This window comes from Lepidochelys kempii, chromosome 5, assembly GCF_965140285.1.
Source record: "Lepidochelys kempii isolate rLepKem1 chromosome 5, rLepKem1.hap1, whole genome shotgun sequence".
Classification (NCBI taxonomy): domain Eukaryota; kingdom Metazoa; phylum Chordata; order Testudines; family Cheloniidae; genus Lepidochelys; species Lepidochelys kempii.
In genome coordinates this window covers 109,839,715-109,857,509 of record NC_136384.1, presented here as the reverse complement: position 1 = coordinate 109,857,509, position 17,795 = coordinate 109,839,715, and the positions used below count along the sequence as shown (strand labels likewise).

The following is a 17,795-nucleotide window of genomic DNA, read 5'->3' as shown; positions in this document are numbered from 1 at the left end:
ATTTTTCTTGTCTTGTGTGCATTGTACATTGCTAGAACCATGCGTTCCTTCTACAACAACCCACAACTTGAACATGATCCTTCAGCCAGGCTTCAAATGCAACACTATAGAAATGATACTAACACAGTGCCGTGAAGAAAAAGTTTAAGATCATTTAATATACGTTCTAGTTGGCCATCTCTGTAGTGCAGGTCAATAACAATGTCTAGGTAAACTCTCTCATTGGTGTGGCAAAAAACTTGCATTACACTTATCAAAAATAAATCCTCTTGGCCAACTGCTTGCTTACCTAACAAAATATATAGAGTACCATGTGCCTGTGAAGACAACTTAACCAACAGAATACTATCCCCGATAATGTCACGGCTAACCTGGTAGCTGAACTTTGTGACTTTGTCCTTACCCATAACTATTTCACATTTGGGGACAATGTATATCTTCAGATCAGCGGCACTGCTATGGGTACCCGCATGGCCCCACAGTATGCCAACATTTTTATGGCTGATTTAGAACAACGCTTCCTCAGCTCTCGTCCCCTAAAGCCCCTACTCTACTTGCGCTATATTGATGACATCTTCATCATCTGGACCCATGGAAAAGAAGCCCTTGAGGAATTCCACCATGATTTCAACAATTTCCATCCCACCACCAACCTCAGCCTGGTCCAGTCCACACAAGAGATCCACTTCCTGGACACTACAGTGCTAATAAACAATGGCCACATAAACACCACCCTATACCGTAAACCTACTGACCGCTATTCCTACCTGCATGCCTCCAGCTTTCACCCTGACCACACCACACGATCCATCGTCTACAGCCAAGCTCTGCGATACAACCGCATTTGCTCCAACCCCTCAGACAGAGACAAACACCTACAAGATCTCTGTCAAGCTTTCTTACAACTACAATACCCACCTGCAGAAGTAAAGAAACAGATTGATAGAGCCAGAAGAGTTCCCAGAAGTTACCTACTACAGGACAGGCCTAACAAAGAAAATAACAGAACGCCACTAGCCGTCACCTTCAGCCCCCAACTAAAACCCCTCCAACGCATTATTAAGGATCTACAACCTATCCTAAAGGATGACCCAACACTCTCACAAGTCTTGGGAGACAGGCCAGTCCTTGCCTACAGACAGCCCCGCAACCTGAAGCAAATACTCACCAACAACCACATACCACACAACAGAACCACTAACCCAGGAACTTATCCTTGCAACAAAGCCCGTTGCCAATTGTGCCCACATATCTATTCAGGGGACACCATCACAGGGCCTAATAACATCAGCCACACTATCAGAGGCTCGTTCACCTGCACATCCACCAATGTGATCTATGCCATCATGTGCCAGCAATGCCCCTCTGCCATGTACATTGGTCAAACTGGACAGTCTCTACGTAAAAGAATAAATGGACACAAATCAGATGTCAAGAATTATAACATTCATAAACCAGTCGGAGAACACTTCAATCTCTCTGGTCACGCAATCACAGACATGAAGGTCGCTATCTTAAAACAAAAAAACTTCAAATCCAGACTCCAGCGAGAAACTGCTGAATTGGAATTCATTTGCAAATTGGATACTATTAATTTAGGCTTAAATAGAGACTGGGAGTGGCTAAGTCATTATGCAAGGTAGCCTGTTTCCTCTTGTTTTTTCCTACCCCCCCCCCCCAGATGCTCTGGTTTAACTTGGATTTAAACCTGGAGAATGGTCAGTTTAGATGAGCTATTACCAGCAGGAGAGTGAGTTTGTGTGTGTATGGGGGTGGGGGGGATGTGAGAAAACCTTGATCTATGCAGGAAATAGCCCGACTTGATTATGTAAAGAGTTGTCACTTTGGATGGGCTAGCACCAGCAGGAGAGTGAATTTGTGTGGGGGCGTGGAGGGTGAGAAAACCTGGATTTGTGCTGGAAATGGCCCACCTGTTGATCACTTTAGATAAGCTATTACCAGCAGGACAGTGGGGTGGGAGGAGGTATTGTTTCATGATTTCTGTGTGTATATAAAGTCTGCTGCAGTTTCCACGGTAAACATCTGATGAAGTGAGCTGTAGCTCACGAAAGCTCATGCTCAAATAAATTGGTTAGTCTCTAAGGTGCCACAAGTACTCCTTTTCTTTTTGCGAATTTTTCAGTGCTTATACTAAACTTAGCTTTTTGGAACAAACTTCTTGTCATTCTTCATAACAGTAGCAGTGTAGGGTGTATTAATGTGAAGACCAAGAGCACTGCAGTTTTTTTCTTAGCTGGCTGTAGGGCATAGATGGAAAGTTTAAGAATCACTCAGTTTTATTGCATCTTGTAAGTGAGACATTTTTCTAAATTAGCACTTAATATTAATTGTTACAAATTAGTTAACATACAGTTCTATAAACTTAGGCTCCATTTTTTAAATTTCTCAATTGCACAGTGTCAAAACTATAGATGCAAGGATTTGTTTATTTTCCTACATGTTTAAGGAAAAAACTCCCTATACATTATCTGAATTAACGTGAACTAAAATTGAGTCCCTAGGTAGCTCAATGTTTATTTTAAGTGGTTAGCTGTATGTGTATTGATGGAGATATCTATGTCTGTATTGTCACGCATATCTATTACACATAAAAATTTAACTTTTACATTAGTAGTTTTCCTTATAATTTTTATGCTCTAACAGTATTCATGAAGACTAAGTAATAAAGCACCAAAAATAATACATATGCAGTGTCTTTCCCTAGGTCCCCTAATCCCCTTCAACCAAAACAGGGATAGCTATATATAATATCTAGGGAAGGTCTCCACTATTTTCCTAATCAGGAGTTTAGAACAAGTAAAGTAGAGAGGGTTCCTGAATGCCCCATCTCAACTTTTAGAAAATACTTAGTACCATAAAAGGACTAGCCCTCAAGGAGACAGTTAAAATTTGCAGTGGGGACAGGCAGGGTTGTGAATCTTTAGCCCAGTTACCTGACCCTGATACAACACAATTAAGTTGTGTCTCATGATAAATGTAAGTGGGTCCCTAGACTCTACTGTTTTCATAGTGTAGATGGGTCTTTCTATTTAAACCTGGATATAGGTACTATATAGTCGAACTAATATTTAGCCTTAAGTATTAGAGTTTAAATTTAGCATTTCTGTTGTGCAGGTGGATAACACCATGTCTATTATGCTTCACATTTTTATTAATGATATAGTTCCATTGCTGTGCATGACCCTTTACAAGAGAGGTTATAGCCTTGCCTTGAGAAACCTACACTCAAAGGCCCCAGTCCTGCAGATTAAGCTGCATAATTGGACCATGGACCCACTCAGTGTAACTTGCTATTAAGCACTGAATTTTAGTGCATCCATAGATTTAGCTCCTGTGCATGAGCAGTTTTTGTCCCTTAACCAGAAATATATAGAAAACACAATTTGCATCCATACTGTTTGCACTGAGTGATTAAGAAACTAAACAATCCCTCAATTTGCAGAATTGATCATTGATCTTTGTATACTTAATTTTATATTTTAATTCTATTAAAAGTTATGTATTAGGTGTAGCAAAATAAAATGTCTTCCTTACAGGATATTAAAAACACCACCTTGAATTCCACCTCCAAATTCAACAGTAGCCACTGCTGCTCCCAATATAACCCTCAACTGTCTACACATCAAAATTAATCCAGAATAAGGTAAGGTGAGAATTTAAAACAGATTTTCCTCCTATGAAATGTATACACTGTACAGTTGGCCAAATGCATTAAGGGAGATGGTTAGGAGTTCACTTGTTTCTAAACCAATCGACAGGGACTCCACGCAGATACCAGTGTGGACCGTTGGTCAAGCTCCTGTGCCATTGTCCACCTGGCCCTCAGAATAGAGAGCATAGTGGCAGTGTCTGGACCATCACTGTGCTCCAGCAATCCCTGGCTTAAATTCTGGCTCTTTGGGGTCACAGGCAGCTGGGTAGAGTAACACTAAACTACAGCATGCAGGAAGCTTTCAATCAACCCCAACATGGGAGCTGCAAATGGCTTCTTTGCAGCCTAAAATCTATTGTGTACATATGAAAATTTGGGATTCTGTACTTTATTAGAAACCTGTAAGAGTTTAGTTATAAAAGTTGTTTAAGTTCAAGTACACAAAAGGTTGTTACAAGGAGGAGGGGAAAAAATTGTTCTCTGAGGATAGAACAAGAAGCAATGGACTTAAATTGCAGCAAGGACGGTTTAGGTTGGACATTAGGAAAAACTTCCTGTCAGGGTGGTTAAGCACCAGAATAAATTGCCTAAGGAGGTTGAAGAATCTCCATCACTGGAGATTTTTAAGAGCAGGTTAGACAAACACCTGTCAGGGATGATCTAGCTAATACTTAGTCCTGCTGTGAGTGTAGGAGAGTGAACTAGATAATCTCTTGAGATCCCTTCTAGTCCTATGATTCTCTCACATTTTCTTTTGCTTGAATGACAGGGCTAGAGTCTGGGAAGGTATAAATCCTTCCCTCGTCAGTCATCTTGTACTGCATTCTAATCTGTCTTTCATGGACATGAAAGACAGTCATGGTTCTCCTAAGTTATTATTTCCACTTGTTTTTTTCCAAAGTGGATTAAACTAATTCAGAATAAGGCACTCTTACTCTGGAGTAAGAGAAGCAACACATGGAGTTCGTCAGGAGCAGCTATTCTGGAATCACTCTATGTGCAGATGCGCTATTAGCAAACTGTCACCACATTCAGTTTCTATGTGATCTCAAAATGTAGCCTTGTGTAGAGTGCATTAAAACAGTCAAATGTTGATGGGACAGAGGCATGGCTGTGCAGCTAAATCTGCAAACAAAAAAAAACCTTACTCACTTTATACATGCAGATGGTTGCTTTACACTGGGATTTGTACACCATCCACATGCTTAGAGCTGGTCAGAAAGTGTGTTGTATTGCTCAGGAAAATTTTTTTTGAAGAAAACATATTTTTCAGTCTACCCACGGAATTTTGCAATGTGTCCCTATACCTGTTCTATACTGCACTGTGTTCTAGGTACTGATCCTACAGTTCAGCTTCAAGCAACTGCACATGTCCCTTTCACTGTAGGTGTGTGCATATCTTGTGCACAGTTGTCAGATTTTTCCCTCCATGGTACCCATGGGGGCAGTGTGAGTGCCCTCTGGTACCTCGCACCACTGCACACAGGTATAAAGGGCCACACTGCCCCTTCCTACTGCCAGTGACTGTTGTTGGAGCTGCAATCCTTTCATTTGCTAGTCTTCCCTCTTTCAGTGTACATAGTACCTAGAGTATTAGTTTTCAGTCTATTGTATTCGTACGTAGTTAGATATAAGAATAAATTTAGAGTATTTTTCTAGAGGGGCATTACCAGTTCCCAATTGGGTACCAGACTAATGCCATCTCCTCCAGGCTTCAAGGCCTGTCGCTCATGTAACAAATCAATGCCAGTGAGCAACCCACACCTCAGCTGCCTTAAGTGTCTGGGAGAGGTGCATGTGAGTGACCAGTGTCTCATCTGTACAAGGTTCAAACCCCAATCAAAAATAAAAAAGACAGGGCTGCCACACTCAAGTACCTGCTTATGGAATCTGTGTATGTTCACATCTGTTAGGAGTGCTCCCCTGATCCAACTGAGTCAAGAGGCAGATCCTCAGTGGTGGTACCTAAGAAGAGGCTACATAAGTCTTCCAAAGATTGGCTAAAGGTGCCTTTGAAATCTACGGTGAAGGCACTGAGCGAAGGTAAGCTCAAAGAGGCAGTCTGTAAATCAGGAGGGATTGCTGACTCTGAAGCCCAGGAAGGAGCTGTTCAGACCAGTTTCTGAAGGGCCAGTGCACCTTTTATTATGGGAGACTCAAGAGCCCTTTCTGGTGCTGTCTACACCCAAGTCTTTCGAGGCAGCCACAAAGTTGCTTAACCTACTGGTGCCTGCTTCCCTCAGTGTTCAGGAATCTCACCTGTACTGAGATTAGAGCATGCCCCTACAGTCCCAGCTCCAGAGTACCATTTGGTACTGGTGACTTCTAGAGTTGCTGAACCTCTCTGTTGGGTTCTCTCCAGAAGGAAGCCAGTGATAATCTTGGCAGTACCCCCACCTCCAGTCTCAAAGCCGGTCTTCCTGGTACTGACGGGGTCAGCTTCCCTGTGGTCTGAGGACTTATCAGACCAAATGTGTCTTGTATTGAGCATACCTAGTAACCCCAGTGGGATACCTGTTCACTATGTCTCGGCTCTCTAAGGATCTATGGCCTGTATATCTGGATCCTACCACCACATCAGTGGCCCTTCTAGACCCCTTGTGGCTTCCCTCCACATTCTAGAGCCTCTCCGCTCCCATTCCGCCCTTCTACATCTGCTAGGTGCCAGGAGCATCTGCAGCAGGGTTACTGCTTTCCCTCCCTAGTGCAGGCATCAGTACCATGCAGGGGAAGGAGCGGGCTGAGGACTCTCCTGTGGAGGACTGGAGAGGGACCGCCTCAACAACCCACAGCCTTCTCTTCTTCGTCTCCTTCTGAAGCAGTAGTGACTGAGTCTATGTTGCCCCCTTCTCATAATTTCAGAACTCATCAAGACTGGCTAAGGAGGGTGGCTGTAGCTCTAGATATCCAACCAGAAGATGTGCAAGAAAGGACACAGGCTCATGGACATTTTAGCCTGTGCAGGACCCTCTAAAGGTAGCTCTTCCTATTAATGAGGCCATCCTGGAACCTGTCAAGATGTTATGGCAGACCTTGACCTCCCTGTTCCCCACTGCTAAAAAGGGTAGAGAGAAGATACTATGTCCCTTCACCTGGATTTGAGCACTTCTGCACATGTTCCTCCAGGCACCCTGGCAGTTGCTGGTGCTAACAAAAAAAGAGAGACAGGCCTCAACTCTGAAAGAAAAAGACCAGATCAGCAGAAAGCTTAATTCCATTGAAAGTTTACAGTTTAGGATCATGAACCAGCAGGCTCTCCTGCCTCATTACAATTTTAGCCTTTGGGATAATATCCTGTTCAAATTTCAAAGAAACTTCCAGATGAGATAAAGCAGAAGTTCATTGCGATGGAGGAGGAGGGCAAATTAGTTATCAAAACAGCATTGCAAGCGAGCCTGGATGGGGCAGACTCTGTTGCTCAAGCTATAGCTTCTGCTCTCACTATGCGGCATTCATCTTGGCCTCATTCATGAGATGCAACAGATCACTGAAGACCTCCCATTTGAAGGCCTCTTGCTCTTTTCTGATAAAACGGATGAGAGGCTTTATAGACTTAAGAATTCGAGGGTGACCCTTAAATCTCTAGCGATTTATACACTGGTAAAAAAAAAAAAAAGTTTCACCCACAGCAGTCCCAGCGGTTTCATCCCTTCTTGCCACACACCAAGGACTTGTGCAAAAAGAGAGAGAGAAGTTACAAGAGGCACCCTCCATTTCCCCCCTTCTTCTGCACCTGCCAGTTGTTCTAGGAAAACTGGGTCTTCTAAACAATCATTTTGACCTGTTGGTTGAGAGCAGTTTACCACTTCCCAGAGTACTATTTTTATTCAGCCCAATTTTGACCAACTGTCTATCCCACTTCCTGAGTGTTTGGACCTACATCACTATGGATCAGTGGGTGTTAATCACAGTCGAACAGGGATACACCCTTCAATTTATTTCTGTTCCCCCTTTTCATCCGCCTTTCTAGCCCCTCTTCACAGGCCACTTTCACAAGTGTGCCTTTTCATGAGATGTAGTCTCTCCTTCTCGTGGGGGCCATACACCAAGTCCCTGTGTCATTCAGACAGAAGGGATTTTACTCCCATTTCTTCCTAATCCTGAAGGCAAAGGTGGGGTTTCAGGCCTATTTTAGATTTAAAGCAGCTAAATAAGTTTCTAAAGAAAACAAAATTCTATTCCAGCATCTATTATCCCTTCCTTAGCTACTGGGGACTGGTATTTGGCTCTTGACTTAAAGGATACTTATTTTCATATAGCAATTCATCAGAAAGTTTCATGGTTCATGGATCCTACTCCCAATTTGAAGTACAGCCTTTCAGACTGTTGGCAGCCCCTTGCATATTTACAAAATGCATGACTGTAATTGCAGCATTCCTGCAAAGGTTGGGAGTCCACGTATTCCATTACCTAGACAACTAGCTAGTAAGAGGCCAATCCAGGTCTCAGTTATTCTCCAGCGTATTGACTATTCAGTCCATTTTTGATGCAAAGGGTCTCCTACTCAATACAAAGAAATCTATCCTGACTCCGGTTCAAAGAACAGAATTCATTGCGCTGTCCCGGACTCTACAAAGGTCAGGGCTTTCCTACTGGGAGCAGAGATTACAAACAAGGCAGGTCACTGCTCTAGACCTAATAGTGCACCTTGTCACTATGGTTCTACCTCAAACTTCTACGTCACATGAGGCATACACTTACATGGTGCAGCATGCCAGACTGCACCTCAGAGAACTGTAGAGTTGGTTTGTCTGTTTGTTCACTGACCCATCATCATATGGACATAGTGGTTCAAAAACGTGCTCTGGTCTCGTCCTCCCACACTAGTGGATAAAACCCTTGAATGTATGCATGGGAGTTCCCTTTGACCCTCCACAGCAGAGACACACTGCAGTCACAGATGCATTGAATCTAGGTTGGGGAGGTCACTTAGGTCCTCTTCAGACTCAGGGGCTTTGGTCTCCACAGAATCTAAGCCTCCACATAAATATCAGGGAGCTTCAGGCCATCTGTTAGCCTGCCTGATGTTCCTTCAATATATTGGGGTGGAATTTCTTGTTGTTCACAGACAACACAGCAGCCCTGTTCTATGTAGACAAACAAGGAGGGCTCAATTGATGAAGTTATGCCAGGAGGCGATCCTTTGGAAATTTTGCGTTGCCAGTTCTGTCCTGAAAGCTGCTTCCTTCTGGGAGTTCAAAACACTCTGGCAGACTACTTGAGCAGGTCTTTTTCAGGTCACCATGAGCGGTCTCTTCCCCCAAATATGTCCAGGTCCATTTTCCAGCAGTGGGGAACTTCCTGAGTAGACCTCTTTGCAATAAGAGCAAACAAAATGTCATGTTTTGTTCTTGAGCAAATCACAGCCTGGGTTCACTGACAGGTGCTTTCCTCCTACCCTGGTCAAAAGGCCTGTTGTATGCCTTCCCTCCAGTTCTGCTCCTACCCCAAATCTTGTCCAAAGTCAAGCAAAATTCCTCTCACCTTATTCTAGTACCCGCAGCATGGCCCAGTCAATATTGTTTTTTGACTCTACTAGTCAAACCTCCACTGTTGCTCCTGAGAGATGTGATCTCCCGGGACTACGCCACCTCCTTCATCCCAGCCTTCAGGCCCTGCACCTGAGACAGTGTCGATGCGCCAACTCAGAATGAGATTGCTCTAAGGGAGTGCAGAAAGTTCTGCTGAGTAGCAGGAAGCCTTCAACTAGGTCTACTTACCTTGCAAAATGGAATAGATTCTCTGTTGGGTCTACACAAAGGTGTCACCGCAGTTCAACCTCCAGTTTACCATACCTTGGACTATAGTTTGTTTCTGAAACAACAAGAGCTCTCTCTTAGTTTCATCCAAGTCCACCAGGCAACTATTCCACCCTCCCATGGATAACCAGTCTGTTTTTCCAAATCTTATTTCTAAAGGGTTTGCACTGATTATACTCTCAGTTCACAGCCCAGTTCCACAGTGGAGTTTAAATTTAGTTCTAGTAAAGTTGATGGGTTCCTCCTGTGAGCTGCTAGCAACTTGTTCTATTACACCTATCTATAAGGGTGACTCTCTTGGTAGTTATAATTTCAGTCAGGACAGTAGGGGAGATACGAGCTTTAGTATCAGAGCCTCCCTATAAAATTTTCTTTAGAGAAGGTTTTCCTTGGACCTCACCCAAAATTCCTGACTAAAGTGGATTCTGATTTTCATATTAATAGAGAAATTTACTTACCAACTTTCTTTCCAAAGCCTCATTTGAGTACATGGGAAGAAAAACTCCATACTCTAAATGTTGGAAGAGCTTTGGCTTTTTACCTAGATCAGACTAGGCCATTCAGGTTTCTGTTTCAGCTCTTCATTGCAGTTTCAGACAGAGTAAAGGGCCACCCAGTAGCCACTCAGAGGATCTCTGCTTGGATTTCCAGCTATATTCATTTATGCTACTGATTGGCTGATATTGCTCCTCCAAGTAAAGTTGTAGCTCACTCAGCTAGGTCGCGGGCAGCTTTTGAGCTTTTCCGGCTCATGTGTCCATCTTGGAGATTTGTAAGACGGCGATGTGATCATCGGTCCGTACCTTTTTCTCTCACTATGCCATCTCTCATCAATCTAGAGATGATGCCAGATTTCGACAGGTGGTTTTACAATCACTGTATAAGTAGACGCTGAACCCACCTCCAGTTCAAAGTGCTTGTGAGTCACTTACAATGGAATGGACATGTGCAATCATTCAAAGAACAGCAGCAGTTACCTCCCTTTCCATAACTGTCATTCTGCGAGAGGTGTTGCACATTCCCATTCCACAACCTACCCTCCTTCCAGAAGTCTTCCTTAGAAAGGAACAGACAAGGGTTGGAGGCAGCATGGTCCTCTATTGAGACCAATCACACTACCCTGACAGGTACTGCTGAGGGGAAAATCTCCAACTGTGTATGAGGTGTGCGCACACACGTACAATAGAATGTACATTTGCAAGAGATCTCAAAGAACAACAGTTATGGAAAGATAAGTAACCATTTTTTCCCAAGAACAACTCCCTCCAGAAGCATCTTGTGGGAGATTTGAAAATGCATTCCGGGAACTCAGGGGAATTGGGTGAAAGACATCAACCTTCTATTATTCTCCCAGGAACAAACTATTTCCAAATCCTTTTCATGAAATGGAGGTTAGATAATCAAGGCACTGTCAGGATGCCAAACTCTTCTAACAGAGGTGAGAAGAACTCTTGATTTCTCACAAATTATACTTGTGAAATTGAATACAGAATAAGTTTAGTTACAGCTTTACTTTTCAAACCACAAGTTTACTAGGGTTCATGCAATTGGGCAATATAACTAGATGTTTTGTAAAGCAAAATGGTGCTGTTGTGATGTAAACTCAAGTGCCTGAGCAGGATTAGAAAGCAATGTTTCTCTGTTCAAGTCAATTTTTACTGTAAGATTGTACACCAGTAGTATGAGGAACTAAGGTGTACTAGGTTTCCAGCTTTCCCTCAAAGTGAGAAGCAAAGGTCTACCTCACCATTGTGCTGGCAAAGTGCTAAATATTATGGGGTGGTAAATGCCCAAAGATTTGGCAAGGTTGAAAATACTTGGTTTAGAAATAATTATTATTCGTGTTTAACAGATTAACCACTTCCTCTTCCTTACAACACTCAAAGCTAGGAACTGAGATTTAAGATAACTGGATTCTGTAGCTAGGTTTTGCTACCTGGCCAATGAGGTCAGCTGCTTTGGTCATTAGTTTGCTCCTTTAGAACTTACCTGCATCAATGTGCAGGTTTTAATTAATTCACGCTTGTGAAGTGCTTGAGAAGCTCAGGGTGAAACATGATGTATCAGCACAAAATATTCTTTTCCTTAAAGAAAACTGGAGTACATGGATAAAAGGTGAACATCATTCTAAATACTTTTTAGCAGTCTCTGTCACTGTATCAGTACCATACCTGGGCTCAGTGCCCCATTTTCATAGCACATGCATTTCCCTGCAGGAACTGAAGTCTGATGCACAGTAGGACTGAGACGGCAAGTTTGTATGTGCCAAGAAGTGGGTGCCTTAAATCTATTTTTTCACCAGACCCATTTGCCCTTCCCTGGGCCACTGAGAAGCAGAGGGCTTCACCCCTCTTCTAAGACATGAAAAGCCTCATGCTTCTCACAGGCTTCTGCCAACATAGCAACCAGCCTCTTGGCAAGGATCCACTCCCAGCTCTCATCTTATTCTTTCTGCTCTTTCAGTGTGCACCTCCTTCTCCCTCAGAAACCAGCAGCATGGAACATAGGGGACAGTTGGACAGGCCCGTGCGAGATGGTCATAGCTGGTCTATAGTAGAAAGATGAGCATGGGTCATGTCTCTGAGGACAAGAAATCCTCTCTGATCCTGCTCCAAGGCATTCTAGTGGCCACTAAGCCCACTTGGGAACATTACCATTAGCAAATGTCACAATCTCTGGTCTGCAATTTCCATTACATACAAATGGATTCTGCTTGGCAGCAGACGGTCAAGTTTGTATTCCCATTTGACTACTTTGTTAGAGGTAAGACAAGTTTTACCTATTTAGAGATTTATTCATGAGATCTAGCAACAAGAATGTTGTTAGTGGATTTTTTCTTTTTTTCTAAAAAAACTTCAGAGGCTAAAAAAAGCATCCCTGATGAATTTCTAGTGGTTCTCAACCAGGGGTATGTGTACCTGTGGGGGGTAGGCACAGATCTTTCAGGGGGTTCATCAACTCATTTAGATATTTGCCTAGTTTTACAACAGGCTACATAAAAAGCACTAGCAAAGTCAGTACAAACTAAAATTTCATCCAGACAATGACTTGTTTATACTGCTCTGTATATTATACACTGAAATGTAACTCCTTCTGGGAGTTCAAAATACTCTGGCAGACTGCCTGAGCAGGTCTTTTGCAGGTCACCACGAGGGGTCTCTTCCCCAAAATGTGTCCAGGTCCACTGAAATGTAAGTACAATATTTGTATTCCAATTGATTTTATAATTATACGGTAAAAATGAGACAGTAAGCAGTTTTTCAGTAATAGTGTGGCCAACACTATTTTTATGTCTGATTTTGTCAGCAAGTAACTTTTAAGTGGGGTGAAACTTGGGGATATGCAAGACATCAGATTTCTGAAAGGGGTACAGTAGTCTGGAAAGGTTGAGAGCCACTGCCCTGGTTGATCCCAGGCAGAACTAGTTGCAAGAGCTCTCTTGTACATGCACGCTCTCTATTCCTGATCTCCTAGAGTAAGTGGCTCTCCAGACTCTGAATGCTTTAGGTAGGACGGCCATTGCTCAACCACAAGCCCTGAAGTTGCCCTTTGTCACCTACGTGCAGAGCTCATACTTGTTCATAGCTTATGTTCTAAAACTCTAACAAACCTAAACCGAGGCACAGATATGTGGAAGGTGATTTAAGATGCACACGATGCAGGAGTCACAGCTACATGTAATATCAGGGGCAGTGACTGATGCTTGAAAGCAGATGACTATTGTTTTGAAGAGGCCCAATTTGGTCTAATTTTAGACATTGAGTAGGAGTGAGGCTGTGTGTCTAGATGCATGCCACCCTGACAATGCCTCGTTTTTACATCTCTGTCATGGCAACAGCTACTGGTATCAGGTGGAGATTTAAAAAATAATTTTAAAAAATATATATAAAAAAATTAACGCTGCAGTCCAGTGGATTGGGCATTGGAAGGGGACTCAGGAGAGCTGAATTCTCTACACAGCTATTCAGCTGACTTGCTGTGTGACCTTGAGCAAGTCTGTGCCTCTTTTTCCAGTTCCAGGCTTTGCTCACCTACTCTCTTTAGTCCGTAAGCCTTTTGGATCAGAGACCCGTGCATTTCTTGCATGCTCACGTGGCGGTAGTGCTTTTCAATGTTGTGCAAGAGCCCTGCTTTCAATTCTTGCGTTTATTTTCTGAGGACCCAGGGCTTCAGTTAATACAACCATCCAAAAAAGTCACAAGCCTGCATCTATAACAATATAGGCTTTAAGAACTTGTCTGTACTTTGATGGGAAGCTTTAGATGCTTATATGCATCACTGGACGTATGTTACGTTATCAAGTAATAAAAGCCCTATTGTAATGCTTAGGTGCCAAGAGGACACAATTGAGGTTAATTCTGCATTTCCTGCCCCTAGTGCAATTAGTGCCAACCGTGTAACATTTTTTCATATAATAGGTATTCATAAGAAACAAAGTATTTGTTAAAAACACTAGGTACATAGACTAGGTACTAAGGCCTGGTCTACATGTACAACTTAGGTTGACCTAGCTACTTCATTCAGGGCTACGAAAATTTCACAACTCGTACATCTACAGTAACCCCACTGCAGGTGCAGCTAGGTGGATGGAAAAATTCTTCTGTCAACCTAGCTCCCGCCTCTTGGGGGGGGGGGGGGGGGAAAGGGGTGGATTTACCACAGTGATGGAAAAACCCCTTTCAGCACTGCAGCAAGCGTCTAGAGCACCGTGCTACAGCAGTGTAGCTACAGCGGTGCTGCTGTAAGGCTACGTCTACACTACAGCCACAAGTCAGCTTCATTCCCTCTCAGAATGTCAGTCACTCATCAAGAAAAGCAGAGCAAGCCAGAAAATATAAAAAGGTATGATCTTTTCTCATTTATCTTCATGGGGTGTGAAACAGACGTTGAAGTTGTGATCATTTAAATGCTAACATCATTAAACAAGTAGCCAAAACACAAAAACCCGGCCGGTATCTTACAAATTTAATTATAAATGGACAGCTGGGGCCGTTACTGGGTTTGACTCAGCGGGCTCATTCAGAAGAGAACACTAAACCAAAAACCAGACACAGCTGTCCTGTGACAGCTCCTGGGACTCAAGGAATTAAAGGATTTTTCAAACTATAATTTCGTGTGATCTTTTTACTCAATGTAGCATTCAAGTCACTTCATTTGGCATGTGATAGGGCCAGAGTACAACACATACAACATAAGTAGCACTTCTCTATCTCCCCTGTGAAAATACATAAATATAGCGAATTCTCACAACCAGAGCTGTAACTTGTATCTCTGAGCATTATCAGATAAATAGAGGACTGGCTCTAGCAAGTTGTTTTTGTTTTGTTTTTTTTTAAACCTATATAAAACAGTCATTTTAAGATAAGTTTGTCTAAGACTTTGCCTTGCAGAGGTGAGAGGGTGAAGTGGTAAATTAGCCAGGTTATTTAGAGCAAACAGGATAGAAAAGAGTTTTTATTATTAAAACTATAGATCAAACTTAAATTTTTGGTTTCCTCATCTCAGAATTTTTCTTCTATTCTTTTTAGTAAGAAAACTTGTACTGATTGGCCTCTTAGAATTCAGATAGATAAGCTGTCACACAACAAAACAGTAGCTTTAGAAATTACACCAGCTGTCTATCTAATCACAGTTGCAGTGCTAAAGAGGACTGGAAAGCCCATATGTTAATAGAAGGCAGCCAAAGAAGAGGGGCTAAGCATCACTCTTGGAATGCTACTCTTTGAAGGAAACATGAAAGTTGCAATAAGAGTTGCATTCCAAAGGGAATTTTTAGAAAAACCTTTATAGCAGCACAAACCAGCCTACTGTGAAAAGAGACAGAACACTAGGTAGGGCTCAAGAGCATGCATATTTCAAATGCGTTTTTTACTCACACCCATCCACATTCTAGATACCAGCCATGAAATAGCTCTGCCTCTATTAAGACCTTTTAAGGAAAAAAATTGGATGAATTGCAGAGCTGGAATACTGGTGAAATGTTTCCTATAGTCTTGCTTTCACCTAACTGGCTTCTCCCCCATTAATACTCAGTCTAAGATAATGATGGTTTGAGTTTGGTGGATCAATCACCACTAAATGTACCACACACTTGCACTTAGACACTGAGACCTACCACAAATCTCCCCACCTTCCATCCCAAGTGGAAGGTGCACTTCTTTGACCTTATTTTCAAAGGACATACACCACAGCAGATATAAGAGTAAAATAAAAATAAACCTCACATAATTCTTCTCACAGTAGAGGAAGGGAGAAAGCACCACTGACTGATCCTAGTCACAATGCTTAACGTGCCACAGGAAGGCATTCAGATACAAAAGTGATGGACACAGTGTGACCCCAATCCTCTGCCAACACTTACACAGATACTTAATTTTTTAAGTCAGTGGGATTACACACAATAGTGAAGTTAAGCATATGTGCAAGTGTTGGCAGGACTGAGGCATATAAAAACCTGAATAATACAGAATCCGTTCTGACAAACCTTTTTCATTTTTACACAGGGAGAAGGCAATTCCATGCTGAGCAAAGCAGATTTTTTTTTTTTTTTGAAAGCTGATGGACTTTTGAAATTTACAAGAGAAGAGCAATTCATGCTATTACTCTTACCAAACAGCAGAGGTCTGTTCTGTTCAACTTCCCAGAATTTCAGATTACTAAAAAACAAAAACAAACTCTACATCTAGGCTCCCTGGAAGATTGAAATATATCTTGGCAAGCAGAGGTACTCTTACTTACGTAATACTGCATGAGCAAAATAAAGTTGGCTGACAGGTCACATTTTAATTAGATTATAGGACTTTATTAAGTTTCAATATAGAGAAGTCAAGTAATATTAAAATAGCAAAAATGCACTTGCAACCAATAATGCCCATTACGAACTATAAATGATAAACTCAGGAGCACAGGAATTGAAATAAACATGAAATTCATTTGAAATGTAGGGCACTGTGCACTGCTAAATGCAACATATTTTACTCTTCACAAATGCCTATTCCTTCAGAGAGAGAAAGAAGAAAGGAGAATGTGTTGAGATGAACAAGCAGCCATTGCTTGAAGCAAGAGACCTGGAAATAAACTAGCACTCTGTGACTGGTTTCTTAGGATGTATTCTCTCCTCTTGATTGGTTTGGATTACTGCCATCAGAGTTAATGAAAGTCATCTGCCCTTGTTCAGAGGAGACTATGGCCAGAATTTTCAAACCAGGGTGCCTACAAGTCAAATGGAGTATCCTCTGAAGTTAATGGAAGCCAGGGGTGCTCAGCTTTTAAAGATCAGATTTCTTTTATTCAGGACCCTAGTTTTGGACACCCAGATTTATAAGTGTGAGTCTCTCTGCCTAGAAGTCTATAGTTCCACACTTAATGTACGACAGGCACTTCAAAAAAAAAAAAGCAAGCAGCGCTTTTTTACATTTTTATAGTTAAAACAAAGCGTGGCTGAGGCGGTTTCCTCCACACTAATCCACTGTGTAAAAGTAAATGCTCCCTTTCTGGATTACCAACAAGATTCAAAAACTTGATGGGCGCAGGAACCTCCCCTTCTGAACAAAGGAATGATGGCCTATCCCAAACCCCAGCAGTATTTCAGACAACATCTGTTCAGAACCACCCAACCGCCACTGCAGCAGATTCACGGTTCCAGTTCACTGAATTCGTTCTCGTTGAAGCCTTAGTTGAAAGTCCCTGGGTCAACGTAAGGGTAAGCAAGGAACTCTCCCAGTTTATTGCCTTCTGCATCATAATGGAGCATTCGAAAACAAACGTCACAGAAGAAACAGGGGTCCTCTGGAGCGAGACTGTCCTCATTAGTCACCCACCTGCAGGTTTTAAAACACAGGTGTTTCACTTTAGACTGACACATTTAATGTGTATAGGACACACCCCCATCAAAATCTTATTCTTAGATTCGTTAGACCTGTACATGCAGTGAACACCTGTACATGCAGTGAAATATGAAAGATACCATAACCCACTGTGGTGAGTCTTATCCTTGCCATCTTACTCCATTTCCCAGCAGAGGCAGCTCCTTCCCAAACCTGTTTGCCAAGAACCACATTCCTTTAATCACGTCCACGAACTTGCTGCTACAGCAGCAGCATCTAGCATGGGCTGTGTCCTTACTTGTTCTGTGAAGCTCTTAGCAAACTTTTGGGTACTCAAATTAAAATACAGTATGAAGCTCCCATTCATTGCCTGGCAACTTAATACAAATTAAAACTATTTGCCTGGGGAGGGGGAGGAATGTAGATGTACAATAGCTTCCCCAATTATGCAAACTGCTTGAGCAACAACCAAACCTGTTCAGAGAATTGGGAATCAACTGAATGGGGAGACACGCTTTGTTAGAAACCGAGGTTGAG

The 17,795-nt window shown here is 42.4% G+C and overlaps 1 protein-coding gene across 1 annotated transcript in view; it reads right to left on the bottom strand.

Annotated features, from left to right (window-relative positions):
• Positions 1 to 1,675: 1,675 nt before the first annotated feature.
• Positions 1,676 to 17,795, bottom strand: part of SNAPC3 (small nuclear RNA activating complex polypeptide 3) — a 41,142-nt gene continuing 25,022 nt past the window's right edge. The window contains exon 9 of the mRNA XM_073345461.2: positions 1,676 to 17,252. Coding sequence (XP_073201562.1) covers positions 17,105 to 17,252 — 148 coding nt within the window. The 3' untranslated portion in view covers positions 1,676 to 17,104. The remainder of the gene's footprint in view (positions 17,253 to 17,795) is intronic.